At 37.6% G+C, this 19,233-nt stretch overlaps 1 protein-coding gene across 7 annotated transcripts in view; it reads left to right on the forward strand.

Annotated features, from left to right (window-relative positions):
* LOC143040301 (uncharacterized) overlaps positions 1 to 19,233 on the forward strand; it is a 286,912-nt gene that overhangs the window by 228,664 nt on the left and 39,015 nt on the right. For 4 of the 7 annotated variants that reach the window (XM_076211175.1, XM_076211178.1, XM_076211179.1 and 1 more), the window contains exons 5-7: positions 11,927 to 12,062; positions 13,147 to 13,260; positions 13,864 to 14,058. In XM_076211175.1, coding sequence (XP_076067290.1) covers positions 11,927 to 12,062; positions 13,147 to 13,260; positions 13,864 to 14,058 — 445 coding nt within the window. The remainder of the gene's footprint in view (positions 1 to 11,926; positions 12,063 to 13,146; positions 13,261 to 13,863; positions 14,059 to 19,233) is intronic. The other 3 variants (XM_076211176.1, XM_076211181.1, XM_076211182.1) reach the window with 3 other exon arrangements.

The raw sequence follows: 19,233 nt of genomic DNA on the forward strand, positions 1-19,233 counted from the left end.
CTGAATAAAATATTTAGTTGTGACTCCTTGTACGCTGCTAATATGTGGTCAATCGAATCATCGAAGTAAATCAATTACGTGCGATGAGAGTTGCGTCTCTGTGATGTTAGATGACGACTATGGTTTGGTCATCTACTAACGAACAAAAATTGTATTATCTTTTGTAATATAGGTATGTCTTGGCCACTCCTTTATATGGGTGAATCTAGTCTTGTTACATAACATTTGAAACACAGAAAGAGTGTTGCAACTGTGGACTAAGAAACAGAAACGACTTGCAAATGTGGAGCTGACTCAGAGAATGGCGTCAAACGTCGTGGATTGTAAGTCTATGGGGGTCTGAGGGTAATAATGGAGAAAATCGTATAGCAATGGCCGTCATCAAAAGTTGTTGGGGAAATTGCTGGCAAATGACGCGGCCTTTGCGATGGCGTGGTCGTACGGTCCCCGTAGTTATTGTGGCCCCGCGGCATTAAGGTTACAGGTTATGATGATCATAGCTATGCTAACCGTAAGTGTAGTGGTCGTAAGTATTATCTATGTTAAAGCTATCGTGAATTTCCTGCGACGTGTGGTTAATGTGGGGTGTCGGGGACGTATTCTGTATTGTTGGAATATCTGACTACTGTTGTTCCAGAAGCTTGATTACTTTCGAAATTGTTGGAGAACTGGATGAAGACTGGCGTGATTTTCCTAACAGAGATGGTGATGATTATGGTGCTGGTGGTAGTTGTGAAGGTGCGTTGACACCAGTGATGACTTGGTGTATCTGTTGGTAGTGACACTTGATTGTGGTGTCGGTTGTAGTGGTGGTGGTGGTGGTGGTGGTGGTGGTGGTGGTGGTGGTGGTGGTGGTGGTGGTGGTGGTTGTGATTATGATAGTAGTTATTATATGTTCCTATCCGAGAGTTGACACCTTGACGTGGTGGATAGGCTTGTGAATCTTAATGACTACAAAAGCTATGTCGATAGAGAGACAATCTCTGCAGGGTCACCCATATCGAACAGGTTTTGTAAGAAAGATCAGACAAAGTTTACAATCAATGCATTCTACCAGCGATAATCTACGGGTGTGAGACTTGGAAACTAACAAAGGCAATGGAAACAAAACTAAGGACAGCACAGAGGAGAATGGAGAGATCAATGATGGGAATAACGCTGAGAGACCGAAAGAGAGCAAGTTGTGTGAGAGAGCAGACTAGAGTGAAAGATATTGTGGAAGTAGTAAAAGAGAGGAAGTGGAATTGGGCAGATAAGTTAGTGCGAACGACAGATGAACGATGGAGCAAGCGTGTTACTGAGTGGACGACGCGAGATGGGAAGCGTGGAAGAGGGAGAATAGACAGAGGGTGGAGAGACGAGGCTGAGAAGTTTGCAGGAGTAATGTGGCAGAGGACGGCGAGGTCGTGTGAATCATGGAATGCTATGTAGGAGGCCTTTGTTCAGCAGTGGACTCAGGATGGATGATTTGATTAATTGATATCATATGTTAACCATAATTGTCACAAGAAAAGGTAATCATCAAAATCGAATAGATAACCTCAGTGGACGTTTTCATTGTATTGATGTATACGTAACTTCTCATTTGCATTTTTTTAGTTTCTTCCGTGTTAGTTAGTTATTTATTAATTCATTCGTTTATTCATTAATCTTTTACCCATAAAGTTACTTATAAATTTATTTATGTATCTATATATTCATGTATCTATCTTTTTGTGTATTTGACTGTTTATTTATTAATTCATCTTTGTTAGTTTTCCTCCGTGTCAGTTATTTATTCATCTCTTAATTCATTTGTTTATTCATGTATCCTTTTATCCATTTACTTACTTATAAACCTATTTACTTATGTATCTATTAATTTATTTATCTATTTGTTTGTGTATTTATCTATTTATTAATTTATCTTTTCTACCAGAACAAATTAATAGAAGAAAAATACCCAACACTCTAAGGCATTTTATAGGTTTTTGTTTAATCATAATTCAATTGAGAGCTGACCTTAGGACAAGTACCTTGACTATTGACAATGATAATTTATCCCAAGTTCATTTGCTCACTTGTGAACTCAATCATGTTGCCTCGACTGCCAAAACAAGACTTAATATTAAACTAATCAATGCATGGCGGGATGGACTTTTTTATTGTCAAATTCACCCACATCGTCTATCATCAGTCTTTCAAACAGTACAACAGAACAAAAGTCTTATCCAATTTCTTCCGTGAAGAGTACACAACTATTATTTTGCCAAATTCACCCAGATCGCCAATCATCAATCTTTCAAATAGTACAACAGAACAAAAGCCTTATCCAATTTCTTCCGTGAGTCACACAACCGTACCAACATCTGTCTGGTCTCTTTTCCTCACCATAAAGAGTGCACCCAACAGTCCCTCCTATATATCTTCCTTTTATTTCGGCTGTTTCCAAGATATCGTCTCTTTGTTCCACCCCATCGGTAGCACTAGAGTTACGCCCTATCACGAATGACTTTTTTCCATACCTGGGCGCGTTCCTCGGCGCGTTCCGCTTCAGTTTGGCCGCGGTTAGCGCTCCCAAACTATTACAGCACTATAGGTGCCGATATAGCATGTGCCCAACCTTTTGGATGTGGCCTACGATTTTTTTTTCTTTGATATAGTATGTGGCCTACCGGACTTTTATTTCGATATAAACCTATCTCCTAAGCTTTAATAGTTTGGGAGCGCTAACCGCGGCCAAACTAAAGCGGAACGCACAGAGGAACGCACTTAATAACGCGCCCAGCTCTGTTCTTTTCTTATCGGAAGGTATTCTTAATATTGTTCTGATTGCCTCTTGGCTATTTCAGCCTTTGTGTCACCCTATTGGCTAAGGAATGATAATCTGTCTCGATTAATTCCTTCAGTGTAAGGTGGAACTCCTTACTTCTATTGTGACAATCCCCATATCATTATCTACCGAATAAAAAAAAAAAAAAAAAAAAAAAAAAAAAAAAAAAAAAAAAAAAAAAAAAAAAAAAAAAAAAAAAAAAAAAAAAAAAAGGGTCTTCTTGGTAGCGCAGGCGACACCAGGGGACACCAGGGGACGATGGAGTGCGTGTTCTTCGAATGACTCCGTTTTCTATTACATAAAATATACATCAGATATCAAATGGGCGGGAAAAGAACTTTTCTTCCCGAAAAGGCGATAAGAACGAATGAGTTACAGAAATGTGGGAGGGTTTGGGAATGGGTATTTTTTTTTTTTTTTTTTTTTTTTCGTTGAAGGAATTTTGTATCTGTGGAGTTTGGAGTGCCTTTCTTCTCAAAAAAAAAAAAAAAAAAAAAAAAAAAAAAAAAAATCTTAGCGGCTGGTTGTTTATGATCACAATTTTCATTGTGGTGGGAGAACCTTGAAGATTTTGAAGGATTGATGGTTGGAAAGGTGACGGTGGGTGATTGAGGAGGCGCAGGGTTGAGTAAAGATGATGAAGACTCTGCGTGGGAATGGTCAGAGGGGTTAGCTTTTGAGAAATGACGGTCGTGTTTAAAAAAAAAAAAGTGTTTGCTATATCTTATACCAACTCTCTCTCTCTCTCTCTCTCTCTCTCTCTCTCTCTCTCTACATGTATATATATTGCCACCTTACAATATATATATATATGTTTGTGTGTGTGTGTGTGTGTGTGTGTGTGTGTGTGTGTGTGTGTGTGTGTGTGTGTGTGTGTGTGTGTGTGTGTGTGTGTGTGTGTGTGTGTGTGTGCGTGTGTATGTGTGTGTATGTGTGTGTGTGTGTGTATGTGTGTGTGTGTGTATGCAAATATGAATTGTTATTCTTTTAATTACTGATCGTGTATCACTTTTGCTATTTCTAATTTTTTTTTTTTTTTTTGTCTAAAGTCACTTTCCACATATCCTATTCCAGGAAATGAAATTCTATTACCTCGTTACTCCGTTCCCCTTATAGCTGCTAGATTTCTCTCAATTTCTAAATTGATGCATAATTAATTACTTACTCTCCTGATAGGGATCGCGTTTTTTCCCTTAATGAGTGGTTATACTGATTAATTCTCACGGTTCTGTCTTGAAAGATTACTTGCATAGTTTTTTCTCTCGTAGGAAGGAGGGGAGGGGATGTGGAGGAACAGAGGAGGTGGAATGAACGAGCGTCGACAGGGGGCTAATCGGCAAAGAAAACGGGAGGAAAGTCATTAAGGCTTAAAAGGTTTTAGAGATAGTATTGACTGGTTTTGATGGAAAACACGTTTGACCCGAGAACAGGAAATGGGAAAGTATAGAAGAGAGTATAAGAAAGGTATCTGTGGATCGATTGAATTGACTGAAATGATTGATTGAATTGACAGAAATGATTGAATTAGTTGAATTTGTTGAAGTTGATTGAATGTAGTTTCTTGACTCATTGAATCTAATGAAACTATTCCACTAATTTGATTGACTGAAGTGGTCGAATAGATTAAATATACTGAGTTGATTGAAGTTATGTAGTTGATCGAAGTGAATAGATGATAAAGTCATTAAACACATTTCCTCAATTAGGTCTTTATATTTTCATGTTCTTTAAACTGCTGTATACCCTTGAATATGCTCATCTTTCCAGGTCGTTCATATAAACATATTTAACAATCGGAGAGGGGGGGGGTCGCCGATTTAATGAAGCGGCCTTGCGACACTGCTTCTGACCCAGGGCAGTGGACAAGGTGCAGGGATGACCCGTCATCCAGGAGGTGCTAAGATAAGAGGGAGGGTGGAGGGGTGTGGAGTGTATTCAGGGATGGAATGGGTGGAAATGATTTTATGCCTTTCCCTTTTTGGCTACCTCCCTTGGCTACCTCCCTTGTAACAATCTCTTGCTTGTGTCGCTCCCAGCAGCAGAACAAAAGTGTTTTGGGTTTGGCAAAGCCATAATTCAGAGGATATGTCTACTCCTGTATTAAAAGTAAACACATTTAGGGAAACAAAAAATTGTGTTGAATTCTGGCCCTGTTTCCCTTTATTCGATATTTTCCCTTACAAAGAAAGACATTTTCAGAATTAAGCACACGGTGGTATTCTTAAAAAATTCTTTCCTTATATAAATCTTATATAAATCCTTGGAGGAGAAAGATTTATATAAGGAAAGAATTTTTTTAAGAATATCACCGTAAGATTCTCACGGTGGTATTCTTAAATCTTTCATTATATAAATCTTTCCTTTCCAAGGATTTATATAAGATTTATATTAGGAAAGATTTTTTCTAAGAATAGCACTATAATTCTTTCCTCCAAGAGTATTGACTTTCAACATTTCATTAGACTTTCCCCCTTATAAATGTCACATTGAGTCCTTTAGACATGCAATAACGATGCACATTTTGTTCATATGAGCATAGAATGAGGAAGAATATTTATCATTAATAATATTATTAATAATATTATTAATAATATTATTAATATTATTAATAATATTATTAATAATATTATTAATAATATTATTAATTAAGGGGTTGATCCGCAGCTTCTACGGTCAGTTTATTTTTGTCAAAGAATTTTCTTAACGGTTCGAGTGATTTTTTTGCAAAAAGTATTGATCAATATGAGAGGACTAATAGGAAATCAATGAGAAATAACAGCTACAATAGACTGAACAGCTACAGAATAACCGTTCAACAATATTAGTGAGAAAATACACGCCAAAATCAATGTTTTGCAAAAAAACTGAAGTTATAGATTAAAAGTTGCAAAAGAACAATGCAGATATAAAGGAAATTATTGGTGAGGAGAGATGGAGTAAGTTAATTAAATAATTAATTAATTAATCAATGAAAAACCTTTTAAACCTTTTTCTTGTGATAGGGTAACAGAGGCTGCGAGTTTTGTTGAAAATTAAAGTCGTTATATTCATTCATTTATTTATTGATTCATTTATTCAGCTATCTATGTATCTACCTATTCTTTTGTTTAACCATTCACCTTCTTTATTCATGTTATTCACTTATTCATTTATTGTAGATCGTTTATAAAGAAAGAACAGAGGATCGACATTCAGAATCATATGGTGTACAATACTTTTGAAATATTAAATCCAAAATATCGGACAAAGAGACGACATCATACCATGACAGTCTGAAGGACCTAAAAGTTTTGGTAGCGTGGAATGGTATGATTATGATTTTTATTGAAAGAACACTACACCTTCGACGTCTGCTATGTCTGTATAATTACTTTGGGATTCTTGAAACCTGGCATTCGTGAGTCAAAACTTTTGCTGAAGGAAAAACAAAGTATATAACATCAGGGTCATGTTTACGTGAAGAATTATTACAAAATTCCTGGTCAGAAATGCGTGAAAGTCAGGATTTTTTTTACTGAAATATGAACAGCAACTTTGAATTGTAGAGTGCGTGGGTTTTAGAATTATTGTGTGTTTTATAATCTGAACAATGAAAGTCTCAAAGTAGATTTGAAGATGAATAAGAATGAAAACAAAGTAATGTTTGACACGAAAATTGAAAGTTGAAGAGTATAATTATTTAGTCAGATGCTAAAAGTTACTAAAGATCATGATAATTAAATAAAAAGGCGCATTACAATTGGGTGGAAACTTTTGGCAAATATATAATCATGAGAGGTTCTCTACCTCTGTGGTTGAAACGTAAAATTTACAATTAATGTATTGTCAGCAATAATCTACGTCTTTGAAACTAGCAAAGGTGATGCAGACTAAGCTAAGTAGTGCACAAAGATGAATGGAGACTGCATTGATGGGAATAATGCTGAGAGACAGGAAGAGATCAAGATGGATTGAGAGAGCAAACTGGAGTAAAAGATATTGTAGAGGTGGTAAAAGAAAGGAAGTGGAATTGGGAAGGAAAGTTAACGCGAAAGAATGATTAGCGATTGAGCAAGTGTGTTACTGAATGGACTCCGCGAGATGGTAAGCGTGTAGTAGGGAGTCCAGGAAGAATGTGGACAGACGAGATAAAGAATTTTGCAGGAGTGACGTGGCAAAGGTTGGGGCAGTCGTGTTAGTCACGGAATATGAGAGAACCCTATGTTCAGCAGTGGACTCGAAATGACTGACCGATTAATTGATTGATTGATCGAGTATTTGTGAGACAAAGAATATGCCAATTTATACCAGGAGTAGAAAAATAATACTCCAATAAGTCATGTTAGTCTGGGCAATAACCTGGTGGACCTCTGAATCTATGACCATGAATTTTGCTGCAAGAGGAATTGAGCATCTGGCATCAGAGCCTCGGAAAACTGCAGTGACTTGCAAGTTTCTGCAGCAAAATCACCTCAGCAGTGCAGTTTGAGGCCGCATCTGTCTGGATCTTAGAAATCCAACGTGTTGTGCGAAGCTTTGAGGTTTATCTTTATCATCTTATTTATCTATTCATTTATCTATTTATTCATATGTTCATTTATTTCTTATATCTTCATCTATATATTATTGTTATCATTTATCTATTTATTAACCTATCAATTTTCATTCAGATGCTTATCTATTCGTATATTTATCTAATAATCTATTGATCTATTGTATATCTTTGGCTATCACTCACTTAACTCTTTATTTATTTACTAATTCATTCATCTATTTACTTATTTATTGCAACTATGATGGTGGTTTTTCTAACATATCCTCGGGTGGGGTTGTTCGTTAGGACATAGTTGTTATGTTTTCTCTATCCTCCCAGGATCTAATTTGAAACTCCTTCCTCCCTCTCTATCTCCTTTTATATTCATATCCTCATGAATTTGTTGGATTCCCATTAACACTAGTAATTTTGCTTATATTTTCAATTTGCATATCTATACGTATATGCACATGTGTCCATATAACTTTGCTCTGGTTCGTGTTCCCGAGAGAAGGAAGACATAATTTCATATCTGCATTAAATGTGCAAAGATTACACTAATATTCATAAATATCTGTGCCACAGAAGTATTTCTTGTCCTCGGCCAGGAGTATCATAAGAACATAAGAATGAAGGTTGCAAGAGACCATCAGGCCTACACTAGGGAGTTCCATGTCCATTACCACCTATGAGCCCTATTCATAAAATTGTCTAATGTTTTCTTGAAATAATCAATAGTTTCAGCAACCTCTACATGGTTACTGAGTCTATTCTATTCATTAACCACTCTATCGGTAAACCATTTCTTTACTATTTCCTCCTTAAATCTAAATTTGTCCAATTTAAATCCATTACTATGAGTCCTGCCCTGTTGTCTTATTATGATGACCTTGTTTGTATCCCCCTTGTGATCCACTAGAACACCTCTACTAGATCACCCCGCACTCTGCGTCTTTCCATAGTGTAAGTTAAGGTGTCTAAGCCTGTTCTCGTAAGGTAATATTCCGAGCCCATGTATCATTTTGGTCATTCTCCTCTGTACTAATTCTAGTGAATTTATATCCATTCTATAAGACGGATCGGACGGATACCAAAACTGTTCCGCATAGTCAAGGATGGGTCTAACTAACGCCAGATAAGAGTTTTATAGCTACCTCTGCACTTATATTCGTAACGGTCCTAGCAATGAACTCTAATGCTCTGTTAGCTCTTTTCCTAATCATCTATCTCTTTGAAAATAAAGACAATTCTCGAGATAGCAATTACTTATGGGTTACATCTCTTCAATCAATTAATCAATCAATCAAATCAGCCATCCTGAGACCATTACTGAACAAAGGCCTCCTCCATAGCATTCCATGATTCACACGACCGCGCCAACCTCTGCCACGTCACTCCTACATCTCTTAATACTCAGTAAATTTAATGTAATCTTGTTTTTTAATGACAATTACTTAAGATATTTAAGGTTAAGATGTAAGTGAAACATGTCGTAAATATACGAGTCAAAGATATCACCCCACATCTCCCTGAAAGATATCATCCACTGCGGTATTTAAAAGTAAAGGCAACTGTACGTATGTCATGTGGAAGAAATACAGAATCACCCTTTTACCACTCGCCCGTCAAGGAATATAAGATGAGGCATTTCACAAACTCAGACTCTCCTGCACCGGACTTTACCTGCTCCGACATTTCATGTTTTGCATCTATTTCCACACGAACAACTTGCAACAGTGAGATGCACTCACTGTGTGCGTGCGTGCGTGTGTGTGTGTGTGTGTGTGTGTGTGTGTGTGTGTGTGTGTGTGTGTGTGTGTGTGTGTGTGTGTGTGTGTGTGTGTGTGTGTGTATGATTGAGTGTGTATGTGCGCATATGAATTAAATGTTAACGTGTGACTATCGTTGCATATTCATATAGTTGTCAACAGAATCTATGTTATGCTAATCCAGAGAAGTCTCTACATTTCTCAACATAAAACACTAATGAACCTGACACATCATATTGTAAAATTTTTAACCGACTGTTGTGTAAACTTGAACATATTTGTGATAACAAAAACAAATGCATCGTCAATACCCTTGATCTTTACGGCAATACTACAAAAACATAGTTAACTGAGCGTTGGGAGGTGCTGCAAGTTATCAACAGATTGCTCTATGTTGATGGTAATGTACACATGTAGAAATGTACTAATATTTTCACGGTGAGAAATCTCCACTCAAATGTTGGTTTATATCGTCCTTCACGCGTGTATGTCGACACCTAGAACCACGCAGTCTGATGAAAAATATGCATAAAAAATGAGGTATATGTACATAGTGGCCGGTGAAGCTTCTTCATCCTTACGGTGTCGAAAATCTTTGCATTTATAAATCAGTAGTAAGGTCTAAATAATTCTGGATTGAAGTACTTGTTTTACTTGATTTTATAAGTGCGTTTTGCCCTTAAAAGTACGCACGGACACACATACACATACGTGTGGAACAAACTAAGAGCCAAAGACAGGGGAAAAAGATATTTGAAGACTACTAAGAAATATTTTTTCTTACAAATCCTCTGGTTCATATTACATGAAAGTTGTAAGGTCGGGCAACAGACTTTGAGATTATGTTTGACCGAGGGAAGCACAAAGACGGGACATCTGTTATCCTGTATATTACGATTAGGCAAATATACGCACACACACGCACACACGCCGCACACACACACACACATCAAAGTTTGGCAGAAACAGAGAGATTGGAGAGGAAAAAGAGGGGGAGGGTGGACAATACGATTTTTGGTTTAATGAAAACATATTAATGCACCTTTTTATAATTTAGTGTTAGCTGATTGGTAATTGTTCTTTACATGCAAATGATTTTTGAATGTTTACTGCATAGCTGACAATACTATTTTCCAAAATTATATATTTCATGACTGAGTTTTGTGTGAAACGTATATGCAATACCACGCTATGTAATGAATATATATTGTTTTTATATTTTCATTAGTAATGCCGAGTAGAAAAATGACTAATAATATAATTTAGGGTTTTTTAGAACTCTTATTTGATAGTTGCTTTTGGTTACATAGGATTAATACCTGACAGCGTATTAATGATATACCATATTTGATATACTTACGTTTACTTGTTCAGGAATCATTCTGTTGTTTTTTAAACTTGATCAAATAAGTTCTTGGCAACAGTTCTTGAACAGAATTGGCGTGTCCACCGGTATTTGAGATATACATTATGTATTCGAACGGATACATCAGCAACGTGAAAGAAATCAGATCAATTAGCTTCAATCTACTCAATCCTTTCCGTAGTGTTTATTATCATTATTATTATTATTACTTTCATTATTATCATTATCATTATTATTACTATCATTATTATGTCTTGGGGCATTGCTTCTGATCCAGGGCAGTGGACAAGATGCAGGGATGACTCGTCATCCAGGAGGTGCTAAGATAAGAGGGAGAGAAGAGGGTAGAGGGGACTGGAGTATGTAGGTGATGGAATGAGTGGGAGTGGTTTCTATGTCTTTGTTTTTTGGCTACCTCCCTTGTAAGGGAAAAAAGTCTTTGGTATATGTATGTATGTATTATTATTATTATTAATATTATTTTTTATATTATTATTATTATTATTATTATTATTATTATTATCATCATTATTACTATTATTATCACATGGCTGACGTCAGACACTTCTGTTAATCTCCTTAGTGCTTCTTACCCAAGCGGTTCAAGATCGTACCGATCTCTAAAAATCAAATACTTTATGATAGTTCAACACATAATTTATTGCAAGTTTTTCATGGCATGGATGTAATGCAAAAAAAAAAAAAAAAATTAAATGATCTTTTGTAAGACTAATGCAAAAAAATATATATATTTTTAAATGATCTTTTGTAAGACTAATACTGTAGACACTGCTTCTAAGCCCATGAAATTGTTAAATGAAAGGATATGACTCAAATCAGTACCTTGGGTGTATTGGTAAATGATTGACGGTTTATGCCTATGGAGACAGGGGGGGTGTAGTGAAACTTGAAGATACGATCCCGTAGAGTGTATACCACCCTTCGTCTACTTCTGTTGTGATGTTTCACACATTGTATATTATTATATACATGCCAATGTTTTGGAATTATATAATGATGTATCTAGGTCGTAAATATTTATTACAATGTCATATTTTTTTAATTACTCACGCATATAATATGCATATGTACACTATTTTTCCATAATGAAATAAATTAAAATTCATGAATGTAGGTGGAATCATATACATGATTTACACATGTATATAAATATAAACATTTTTGCATGCGTTTAGACATGCATAAATAAATGCACACGTACACACACACAAACACACATACATACGTACATATATATATATATATATATATATATATATATATATATATATATACACGAACATACATGTGCGTTTGTGGACGAACATGGGTACACTAAATATGTACATGTGACCTACGTTACTATCCCCATTGCCCAAACACTTTTCTCAATACCCCGCACCATCAACGTTCTTATCTTCGCACTCATAATTCTTATCTTTGTTCATATGTTTTATCTCTTGCAGTATGCCATACGGGTGTTCGGGGAGTGGTACTCTGCCTGCTGGAGGTGGGTCGTCTCGCACAGAACTGGTGGGGCATCGAACCTCCCGGAATCGTCAAGTTGGAGCGAGAGATGGACGGCGAAGAGTGGTCCGGACGGTGAGAGGTTTTGTGGCTTTGGGAGAGTCTGGGGAGCCGAAGACTCCTCATTATGTCATGGAGTCTGTAGAACCTAGAGGACATAAAAACTGCAGAGTTTGGTTCATTTTATACACACACCTTCCTTGTTCTGTTCCTCACAAACACGCGCGCGCACGCACACACACACACACACACACACGACTCGGTGGCGCGGTTGGTAGAGCGCTGGACTACCAGCATGGTGGTGCTCGTAGTACTTGGTTCGAATCCTGCCCAGGGCCGAAATTATTTCGGTATCGCTGCGCTTCGGGTTGTTACTCTGACTCTCGTGGGCGGGGAGTTGGATGTGTGTGTGTGTGTAAGGTCATAGCATTACCCATAGATGGGTCATACGAGCTCTGAGCTCTCTTCCGGGGGGGGAAATAGCTATCGATCACTAGTCCAACACGTGATCCAAAGACCAAGGTGAATACACACACACACACACACACACGTATATGAATATATATATTAGTACTAAGCTATTTTTGAAGAATGTTATATAAATTTGTACATTTAGGTAGAATGAAATGCCTATTTTAGACTACTCTTTTTAACTTTGAACAAAAAAGACAATGAACAAAAAATACGCAAACAAATTTACCAGGAAATAACAAATGATAAAACTTTGTGACAAACTATTTTTTTTTTTTTTTTTTTTTTGGTATAGATGCCTGAACAAAGGTCTTAATGGATTGAAATATCTGAGTAAAATAGTTTGGTGGTAATTACTAAATTCACGCTCTACCTTTTACAATTGAGTACATTTATGAGCTGCAAAAGAGTTTCGCATTCGGTTTGGCTGCCTCCAAGCGAGTTTGTCCTGCCGAAGGGGGGGGAAATATGATTAACAAAATAGTTAGATATATTCCCACATCGTAATTCCCTCTTCTACTTCTCCCCCCTCCTTCTCCCCTCTCCCTCCTTTCTGTTTCCCCTTTCTCTCCCCTTCCTTATCCCTAACTACCCTTTCTCTTCTTTCCTTCACCCTGCACGCCCTCCCTTCTCCCCTCCCCTGTGCTTCATGTCACGCTCCTACCAACTCACGCCTTGCCTCCCGAAGGTCCGACAGTGGGTACTCCAACACATCGTCTCCGCCTGGCTCTACCCTCGCTCTTCACCTCGCCCATCCCTCAGCCCTCGTCACGCCACAGTCGGACCCTCCCAAGCCGCCCAGGTGAGTTGTTACCGGAGACTCGAGACTGCTCAGGGACGAGTCAAGGTCGACAAGAACAATGTGGCTGATCCTGTTGTTGCTTTTTACGTTCTTGGTCCATAATTTAGATTTTTCTGAGGAGGTATCTTTCTGAGAAACAACGCTAGAAGTGATACATTAACAACTATGAATCTTATTTTTAAGTTGATGAAATTATATTTTGTGGATTGAACAAAAAAAAAAAAAAAACAGAAGTAGAGAGATTGAGAGACTATTACAAGTCTCGATCCAATCAACATAATCAACATAGTCAGAGGAGTACATGTATAGTGAATAAAAAGCATCTTGGTATGTGTATGTACTTATGTACTAGTTTACCCCGTGCAATAGCCCTATTTGATTAGAATAATATCTAGGGTATTATTCGTATTTTACTAACTTTCTACTTTAGCTACTAACCACATTTCCCTAATCAACTTAATGCAACGGCGCTAAATAATTTTCAACTAATACCTGAGCTCCTAAGCTTGCTTAAATATTGACATATCTTCCTGTTGCCTTCGTCATTATCATCACAACGAGGAAAACACTTTTCACTAAGTTTCCTCGTCCTCCACTCCTCAGGCCTCGTTCCGCCCCAGGTCATCTGCCCCTAATTCCGCGCCTAGTTCTTCCTGGGCAGTCGACGCACACACAGACCGACTCGAGCCTTCACGGGCACACAGGAAGCTCCACCAAGCCGATTCCTCCTCCCAAACCTGCTTCTATTCGACGCGCTGTGTCCAACCTTGCCAAGAGACCCACCAGCTTTCCCACAGGGTAAAAAATAGTATTTAAGAACATAAAGACATAAGATTGGAGGACACTACAAGAGACTATAAGGACTACGCTAAGCAGTTTCATATCCCTTACTACCTTTCATCCCTATTCATAAACTTATCTAATCTTTTCTTAATCAATCAATTGTTTCCGGGCTTACCACATTTTTGCTAAGTCTATACCATTCCTTAACCACTGTTGGTAAACAAATTCTTGCCTATTTCCTTCTTAAATCTAAATTTCTTCAACTTTAATCCACTACTACGAATCCTGCGCTTTCGTCTTGATATGATGGCTTTGCCTGCATCACCATTGTTAAGCTTTTAACCCATTTGCATGCCTCTATTAGATCACCCTGCATTCTTCGTCTTTCCTGAGAGTGTAAGTTAAGGTGTCTGATCCTGACTTCGTATGGTAAATTTCTAAGCCCTTGTATTATTTTGATTATTTTCCTTTCTACTGATTCTAGTGAATTAATATCCATTCCATAGGACAGAGCCAACCCCCCTTCATAGCAAATATGAATACCACAACCATAGGACGGAGACCAAAACTGTACCACATGGTCAAGGATAGGTCTAACTATCGTCAAGTAGAGTTTAATGATTACCTCTGTACCTAATGCCCTGTCAGCCCTATTCCTGGCACTAATGCACTGTTTCTTGGATTTAAGTCCAGGACTCAGTACTAAGTCATTTTCACATTGTTTTCTTTACTGTGGCATAATCTAAGATATACCTGCTAGCTGGGCTGTGTAATCCTACGTCTAACACACTGGAATTTGATATATTGAAGTCCATTTGCCACTTCACCGACCATGCAAACAATATATCAATATTCTCCTGCAGCATCCCGGCATATTCCCCAGACGTATTATGGCATCCTACGTTAATGCCATCCGCAGACTTACTAATATCACTATTAATCCCACTGTCCAAGTCGTTTATATACACAATAAACAATCAAGGATCCAAAACAGAACCCTAGGGAACTCCACTAGTAACACTTCCCCATTTGGATTTTACACAGTTAATGGTGACCTGCTGTTTTCCGTCACTAAGCCATGCTCTAATACATTCAAATATTTTTCCTTCTATGCCGTAGGCCCTGATTTTATTTAATATTCTCTGTTGGGGCACCTTGTTGAACGCTTTCCTAAATTCGGGGTATACCGGTATAACATCGTAACTATCATTGTTATCTGCCGCCTTGTAGATATTAATGGAAAAAAGATAAAAGATTAGTTACACACAACCTACCCTTGGTGAACCCACAAATCTCATTATGCCTCGCTGAATATTCCTTGATACTATTTGCTATTAATGATTCAAGCACTTTCCTATAACCATCGTCGTTTTTATTATGATTATTATTTTTGATCCTCGTTCTCTATCAAGGAGACCTTTGACTTGAAATCCGCCCATTGCCACCGTTTCAACCAAGGAGTGACTCAATGAAGAGGTTTTCAGTTACTATCTCGAGTGTAAAAGAATGCAGTACCCTGAATATTCTTTATAGTGATTGTATTTAGAGTAATTGATGTCTATTTTTTCGCCAGTTCTGTATAGATATTTGTAACACAGGGTGAAAACCTGAGAGAGAGAGAGAGAGAGAGAGAGAGAGAGAGAGAGAGAGAGAGAGAGAGAGAGAGAGAGAGAGAGAGAGAGAGAGAGAGACAGAGGGAGAGAGAGATTTTTTAACCCACTATCGGAGAAATAAGAGAGAGATACAAAAGATCCGTATATTTCGACCACTACCTGTGGTCCTCTTAAGCAGAGATACAAAAACTAATGAGCATGAATTATACCCATAAGGTGTACATTAGGAGTCGGGGAAAGGGGTTGACTTATGTCACATGCCCTTGATGAGGTCGGGTCAAAGGTTGATAGTTAGTGAGGTCTGGTCCGGTCTGGGTGGCAGCTGATGAATTTATTTCGAAAGAGATCGGATCAGACTCCACTGTCAACCAGACTCCACTGTTAACCTTTGACCCGACGTTATCAAGGGCATGTGACTTGAGTCCGCCTTTCCCCGTCTCCCTAATTGTACGCTTTATGGCTATATTTATTCTTGTTCACTCCTGTTTGTATCTATCTGCTGAAGAGGACCACAGATAGTGGTCGAAATATACGGATATTTTGTATCTCTGATCTTATTTCTCCTATAATGGGTTAAAACAAAAAAGTCTTATTTTGCCAATGTGCGACTACATTACGTTTCTCTAATATATATATATATATATATATATATATATATATGTATATGTATATATGTATACATATATATACATATATATATATATACATATATTATATATATATATATGTATATATATATATATACATATATATATACATATGTGTGTGTGTGTGTGTGTGTGTGTGTGTGTGTGTGTGTGTGTGTGTGTGTGTGTGTGTGTGTGTGTGTGTATTCACCTCGGATCTGCTGCAGCCTCTTTTCGAGACAGCCAGACACCACCCTACGACAGTGAGCTCAGAGCTCATTATTAGCAGATCTCTGGGTAGGTCTGAGACCACTCACACTCCACACACCGAGAATGCAAGGTCACAACTCCTTGACTAACGTTCCGTACCTACTCGCTGCTAGGTGAACAGGGGCTACACGTGAAAGGAGACAAACCCAACTTGTCTCCGCCCGGCCGGGGAATCGAACCCCGGTTCTCCGGCTTGTGAGGCCAGTGTGTGTGGTGATGTAGCAAATGAAACATTAAGGCTAAAGTATGGAGTTTGATTCAGTATCAGACGTTTCGACCATTTGGGCCTTCTTCAGTGGACTGACGATAGCATTCAGACCCGTTAACAGCTTTCATGTCCCTGACCGGACGATCTTGCTAGACCTCTCCTCGGTCCCTTTATCTCCAACCGCCACCTGTGCCGACGTTTGTCCCTAGGACATAAACCCACCTCGGAAAGGGGGGGTCGCCGATTTAATGAAGCGGCCTTGCTGTGGATGTGCTGTGACTTGCGACACTGCCTCTGACCCAGGGCAGTGGACAAGGTGCAGGGATGACCCGTCATCCAGGAGATGCTAAGATAAGAGGGAGGATGGAGGGGAGAGGAGTGTATTTAGGGATGGAATAGGTGGGAATGGTTATATGTTTTTTTCTTTTTGGCTACCTCACTTGAAAGGAGGAAAAAGCCTTTGTATATGTATGTATTTATCTTATTTATTTATCTATTTATTTATGCCGCCTCCAGAACTTTTATTTTCTTTATCCCCAGTTTTCTATGCAAGATGTGGTTTCTTTCAAGTTCGATATAGACCACTACCGCATTGAATGTTCTGTGATGTCTCACATCCCTCTTGTGCTCTTTCAGTCCTTTTTCTAAGCCACGCATCCTGCACAAGGAATTTTAAATTACGCTTTTATTTTCTTACAAGTGTTCTGTTTTCTGGTGAGCTCGCCAATTTTCTTTCCCGCCGATGTAACTAAATTTATCCTATTTTAAAGAAATTATTAACTATTGGTACATATTTATAGTTTGGAACTAAAATAAATACTTCATTGTTGTTTGTGTTATCTATAGGTGCGGTGCTTCTTTCCACATTTTTCATGACTTTGTGTTTTAATTTGACATGAATACCCAAAGGATATACTAGCTCCTGGAAAGATTTGAATATGTCGTTAAACACATCTTGTAGAAATTCTTTACTGTATTAGTTATATGTCAATCTATTATTATTTACTATTTACCTGTTTGTTTATTATTACTATACCTATGCATTTATTTATGTATTTTATTTGTTATTTACATTATCATAGTTTTTATCTATTATTTTATTATTATTATTATTTTTTTTTTTTTTTAGCATCCGACCTAGATATGGACCAAAAGGTCTCCTGTCGGCATGCTCCGCCTTTGTAATCCTTAGGGTCCTTAGCATGACTCCGATGTCTATCCCTGATTTAATGCTAGTAATTATGCCTTGACTCTTTGTGGGAGTAAAGTGAAGAGCGAAGGTATTTTTCGTCCCCTCCGTTTCATTTGGGTCGATTTCTAAGACACGAAAGGGAACACGATGGCCACTATAGGATGATCAGACGTACAGTTATAGAGTTACAGAAGTACAGTTACAGAGGTATAGTTATAGAGATGGAAAAGACTAGTTGTAGTACGGGTGATAACCTGAATGTGTATATAGAAAGACTAGATTCTTCGAGTGAAGACAATGCAGTACCCTAAATATTCTTTATGGTACTTGCATTTACTGGATTTGATGTCTGTTTCTTCGCCAGTTCTGTAAAGATAGTTGTAGTACGGGTGATAACCTGAATGTGTATATAGAAAGACTAGATTCAAGGAGAAAGTAGAACGGAAAGCAGCAATGCAGAAGCATTTTATCATTCTTTTACCCTTTACCTTTCCTTTTTCCTTTACTATTCTTGATTTAATCCGATATAAACAAATATTTGCTTGGTTCGTTGAAGTACCTTAAAAATGTGCGGGGTGCCATTTTTAAAATTCTTCTTTACCGCGTCTATGACAATATCCCTCTTAGTTGCAACACTGTTTCCAAGGATACACGCGGTGGTTATTGGCGATGAAGTTTAAACATCCTTCGACCCCCTGAAATCCGGCCACGGCCACCATTTCAACCAAGGAGTACCTCAGTGAAGATGTTTTTAGTTACTATCTGGAATGTAATATAATGCAGTATCCTGGATAGTCTTTATGTTGTTTGCATTTAGTGGATTTGATATCGTGTTTCTTCGCCAGTTCTATATAGATAGTTGTACAGGGTGAAAACCTAAATGTATACACACACACACACACATATATTCATACATATATATATATATATATATATATATATATATATATATATATATATATATATATATATATATATATACATACACTTACCCGTGTTCTTATTAGCATATATATATATATATATATATATATATATATATATATATATATATATATATATATATATATATATATATATAACAACGGACAAGATGCCGAAAGACAAGAACCGGAAACCAAGATGCCTAAAAAACACACAACCGAACGGACATAAGGCCGGACTTGGAGCCGAACAGACACGAAGCCGAAAAAATACATATTGTATTTGACAGAATAAAATTGAACACGCCAGATCCCATGTCGCTTCAAAAACCAGGATGGCTATATATATTTGTCTTTC

The sequence above is a fragment of the Oratosquilla oratoria genome, chromosome 28 (genome assembly GCF_046742065.1).
Source record: "Oratosquilla oratoria isolate Oo_2021 chromosome 28, ASM4674206v1, whole genome shotgun sequence".
NCBI lineage: Eukaryota > Metazoa > Arthropoda > Malacostraca > Stomatopoda > Squillidae > Oratosquilla > Oratosquilla oratoria.